The sequence below is a fragment of the Eurypyga helias genome, unplaced genomic scaffold (genome assembly GCF_000690775.1).
Source record: "Eurypyga helias isolate BGI_N326 unplaced genomic scaffold, ASM69077v1 scaffold48228, whole genome shotgun sequence".
Lineage (NCBI taxonomy): Eukaryota > Metazoa > Chordata > Aves > Eurypygiformes > Eurypygidae > Eurypyga > Eurypyga helias.
This window is the reverse complement of record NW_010267296.1, coordinates 9,504-14,577: the sequence shown is the minus strand read 5'-3', so window position 1 is coordinate 14,577 and position 5,074 is coordinate 9,504. Positions and strand designations below refer to the sequence as shown.

Below are 5,074 nucleotides of genomic sequence, written 5' to 3'. Positions count from 1 at the left end.
AAGTACATCATTAAAAGTGGTAAGGTCAAATACGTGAAGGGCTTGGCTGAGTTCCTTAAGCAAAGGCAACTAATGCCACTCAAGACCCTCTGCAGCATATGAGGCATTTGCAGAAGCCTAGCAGATTTCACCTGTAGGGGAGGAAATTGGTGACCAGGCAAGATCCCTTAGGCTATCTCAAGTATTTGTGTTGAAGTAGAGGGTAATCCAGAGACTTTGCATGTCAGAGGGGTGGTATGGTAAGCTGAGGGAGATGGTGGAGAAATCATTTCTCTGAGATTGTGGGGCAGGTTTGTAATTTAGAATCTCTCCACAGCTTGGCTTAAGACATTACATTTTAGTTTTAGCCAAACAAAAAGGCACTGGAACAGGTTGCCCAGAGATGTTGTGGATGCCCCATCCCTGGAAGTGTTCAAGGCCAGGCTGGACGAGGCTTGGAGCAACCTGGTCTAGTGGAAGGTGTCCCTGCCCATGGCAGGGGGGTTGGAACTAGATGGTCTTTAAGGTCCCTTCCAATCCAAACCATTCTATGATTCTATGAGTTTGTACCACTATATTAACAGCTCTGTGTTGCTGTTGCTTGTGCCCAGAGAACGTAGTACTTCCTTTTTATCAGTCTCACAAGCTTCACAAGCTACCTTCAGTGAATATGCTCAGAATCAATATGCTCAGAATCCTGTGCAGGGCTGATGTACATCATCAGTGATGTTGCTTTGTTGTTTTATTTAACACCTGTTTCTGGACATGGTAACGGTTTTGTAAGAAATCACTGAAATTGCCACTTACATGGAAAAAGAATGTGTGAACTGAAGAAAAATTACAGATTAACATTAACAGCACAGCATGGAAACTAAAATCATAGCACCAGTAGGAACAAACCTGTCTTGATGATTAATATATTGCTACATACCAAGCTGAACAGACATTTCTTTTTTTGTTCATGATACTGAGCTGTGGACATCTGTAGAGTATAACCTTGTCACGCCACTTTGACGTTAACCCAGTAAGAAATACCCGGATTCCCTTGGCCCTCAGCGCTCCCAAATCATGAATAGACAAATCTGTTTCTTTGAAGCCTGTTATATGGGGGTTCAAAAAGAGGGGAAAGCACATGTTCCTCCTGCTTCTTCAGGTTCCTTTTCATGGCTCAGGTGGGGATTTAAGTGCCAGCAGTGTAAAAAGCCCAGGATCAAAATGGAAAGAGTATTGGGCACAGAATTGGAAACTCGGAAGATGACTTTGGAATATTGGCCAGAAGTTTTTGACTCATTGAAACTGGTGCTGGTCTCTGTCAGAGTATTAAGACCTTATAGCACCTTCCAGTGCCTGAAGGGGCTACAAGGAAGCTGGGGGGGACTTTTTACAAGGGCCTGTAGTGACAGGACAAGGGGTAACAGGTTTAAATTGAAAGTGGGGAGGTTTAGATTAGATATCAGGAAGAAATTCTTCGTGGAGAGGGTGGTGAGGCACTGGAACAGGTTGCCCAGAGAAGCTGTGGATGCCCCATCCCTGGAAGTGTTCAAGGCCAGGCTGGATGAGGCTTTGAGCAACCTGGTCTAGTGGAAGGTGTCCCTGCCCATGGCAGGGGGGTTGGAACTGGATGGTCGTTAAGGTCCCTTCCAACCCAAACCATTCTGTGATTCTATGATTACTCTTTATTGCCTCTCTCTGTCTGCATTATTAGTTTTCCAAACCTTTGATATACAGGTATTATTTTCCTGGTAGTAATGTAGGATATATTAATGTTGTGTTGCTCTGTGTTACTACATCAGTCTGAAATGGTTTCTTAGAACAAACATACTCGTCTTGCTTTACCATCTAGTCTAATGATTGCTTTAGAGGTCACAGTTATTACACTGGAGATTCCCAAGCTTTTTCATAGCCTCTGTTCTCCTCACAGCTGCCTTCTCATTGGTGACTGAGCAGGGAAGTCCCTTCTGGTGGCAATGGAATAGTATGTGAGAACAACAGCTTCAAACTCCTCTGTCTCATGTGGAAGCGTAATGAATGCCCCCCTTGTTAAACTTTGTTGTGATGTGGTCTAACTAGAAATAAGGATAAGACACGAAAGTGTGATTCTTCTACACCCTTAGCAAATAGAACATGTGCCAGATGTCTTGGTTATCATTTTATCTCTCGTGCTGCACTGTGTTCAGTAGGTCATTATGCTGAACAGGTCTGTAAGCATATGTGCTACAGGACTGTTCTGTTTGTGTTTTCCAGGATCTAAGAACATGAGTCAGATTACAACAAATGGGGAAAATGAAGGAACTACCAGAATTATTGCACCTTCCCCTGTGAAAAGGTAGGTAGACCAGCAGTTCCTTTACAGATTTTAAGAGGTTGTGTATTGCATTGGGTAGAGGAACACATTTAGTAATCATCAGTTTATCCTGCCACTTATGTTGAGAACTGCCTGAATTTCTGCTAACAAAGGTCAGAGTGTGTTGCCCAGTAATTAATTTTAACAAATCTTGGTCTTCTGGTGTACCTGGAACAGGATTTCAGGTGACATAGAATTTGGAAACCTGCAAATCAAGGCAAGTTAATAGGAAAGCAAACAGCCTCAATTTTAAGTATGGAAATAAACCCAAGGGGCAGTGGTCAGGATAGTCATCTGAAGTCCTATGTGTCTCTCCTCTGGGAACTGTGGGCTGGCTGGCAGGGCCCTCAGACCATGGGTCTTTTGCCACTGCACAGGGCGAGCTCTGCTTGGACTGTGTGAGCAGGGAAGAGCTGGCCATGGCCTCTCCCCCAGCCATGCTGTTGATCTTGCAGCCCATTGCTCATTACACCATAAAATCCAGAACAAAACTCATGAGTGCTTTTGCCTGATCCTTAGCAGCAGTGAATTGAATTGCCAGGGCGCCTCTGGACTTGCGTGGTCTGCTGTGTTTGTTTATCAGTGCTGAAGTGCACATCTCTGGTTACTAGGCATATTTTAGAGAGGTGAGGCTCAGATTCGTAAAGGGATTTATATCCCCACCCTTAGTTTTACGTGGAATTTGGGTGCCTGAATCAAAAAAGACTGGTCTGACAAAATAATGAGTCAAGAACTCAGCACCTAACTTTTTTGCTTAGTTGCCTGAATGTGTGTCTCTGCATGCCCAGTAACCCTGACGGGGTTTTTTGGAGGTTAGTAACTCTGGCATTATCTCTCCATTGAAGCTGTGGGCTTCACATAATAGGTATCTCAACTGACCTGTAATGATGAGTCTAAAAGACTTACTGCAAATACTCGGTGGATAGTGTTTTCCATCGCCTAATATTTAGAACAGTTGCCCCCCAAAAAGAAGGTCTGAGTTTAATTGCTTTGTCAATTTGATGGAAATAAAATCCAGTATTCTAGACCTTAGAAAATAACACTGATCATGGGTTAAAAGGAAGTTTATGATTTTGCCACTCAGTAATGCTGAAGCTAGGCAATTGAACAGCAAACAATACAGAGGTATATGAATACCTGAAGGGAGGGTGCAAAGAGGATGGAGCCAGGCTCTTTGCCGTGGTGCACAGTGACAGGACCAGAGGCAGTGGGCACACACTGAAACACAGGAGGTTCCTCCCAAATATCAGGAGACACTTTCACTGTGAGGGTGGCCAAGTACTGGCTCAGGTTGCCCAGACAGGTGGTGGAGTCTCCATCCTTGGAGATAATTCAGCAGCCATCTGGACCCAGCCCAGGGCACCGGCTCTGGGTGGCCCTGCTTGAGCAGGGATTTGGACAGATGACCCCAGAGGTCTCTGTCAGCCTCAGCCATTTTGTTGTTCTGTGATTTGTTAGGAGAGAGAAAGGTACAAAGCAAGAGGTACCCTTATTCCATAGTGCAGAGATAATTGTATTGGGAAGGGATAGGAGCCTGTCACCACGGCTTGGTACTCCAAATGGTATGTATAAATTTTTCACAAAGAACTGTTAAAAAGAAATGGATAGCTGGTTGTAGAGCAAGAACCAAAATAAGGGACTCTCAACATGGTCGCTTCAAGATTTCTGAGTTTAGTTTCTTACCTTGACAGTTCAAAAAAGAACTCGCAGGCAGATTCTCACTGAGTCAGGGTTTTATGTAGTGTTAGTCACTTCCAGCACAAGTGTTGGAAGTTGTTTTTCTTGCATCCTTTCTATTAGGATATTGATTTGTTTTTCTCTGTGTCTCTGTCTGCACATCTAGAACACCGTTCAGGTCTGCCAGGCTTAGTATGTGTGACAGGCGCCACACATACTTTGCAAAGCATTTAGAGTTTGGTAGTTTACTCCATCCTATGTAATTCTCACACTAATTGTTAGTCATGCTTGCAAAGCATCTTTCAGCAGCTCTTAGTAGCTGAGTTTTCATATTTTAGCATCTCATTCACTGTTGAGGTACATAGTTGGTCGCTTCTGCATAAGTGGTATAAATTCAAGGTGAACCATAAAAAACCCCAACAACAGTAATCTCACATCAAATTCAGATCCTAGCCTTTTCAGATACTTTGGATGAACTCAGTCCATTTTGCAACTGCATTCCTGGAGATAATACTACTGCCTGAAGAGCTGCTATGCTCTAACTCTCTAGCTGTAAATTGTGTGTCTGCCCTGAATTAATAATGACTTAGGAGTCTAGTGCAGTAAATTCACCTCCCGGAATCATTTCTCTCTCTCTCTTTTTTAAGATTTGAGAACAGTATTCAAATTTCTTTAAGCCGAACTTCAATCTAAGTATTGTTCTGTAGTTTATGCTGTGCAAGGGCAATTGCTTTTTTGCAATACAGGACTGAAACATATTTACCTGAGTTATTTGCTTATTCTGTAGTAAGCACATATTTTAAGCCTGGGAATAGATTGTATGCACACATGAGTTAATAATTAATGGGTGCAGTATTAGGAAAATGATTTCTTTAAGCCGAACTTCAATCTAAGTATTGTTCTGTAGTTTATGCTGTGCAAGGGCAATTGCTTTTTTGCAATACAGGACTGAAACATATTTACCTGAGTTATTTGCTTATTCTGTAGTAAGCACATATTTTAAGCCTGGGAATAGATTGTATGCACACATGAGTTAATAATTAATGGGTGCAGTATTAGGAAAATGATTTACTT

At 42.7% G+C, this 5,074-nt stretch overlaps 1 protein-coding gene across 1 annotated transcript in view; it reads left to right on the top strand.

The window, feature by feature from the left end:
* The window catches only part of EPB41L4A (erythrocyte membrane protein band 4.1 like 4A), a gene marked incomplete at its 3' end in the record, with an annotated part of 41,968 nt that overhangs the window by 27,565 nt on the left and 9,329 nt on the right, over positions 1–5,074 (top strand). The window contains exon 8 of the mRNA XM_010157345.1: positions 2,224–2,305. Within this exon, the coding sequence (XP_010155647.1) occupies positions 2,224–2,305 (82 nt within the window). The remainder of the gene's footprint in view (positions 1–2,223; positions 2,306–5,074) is intronic.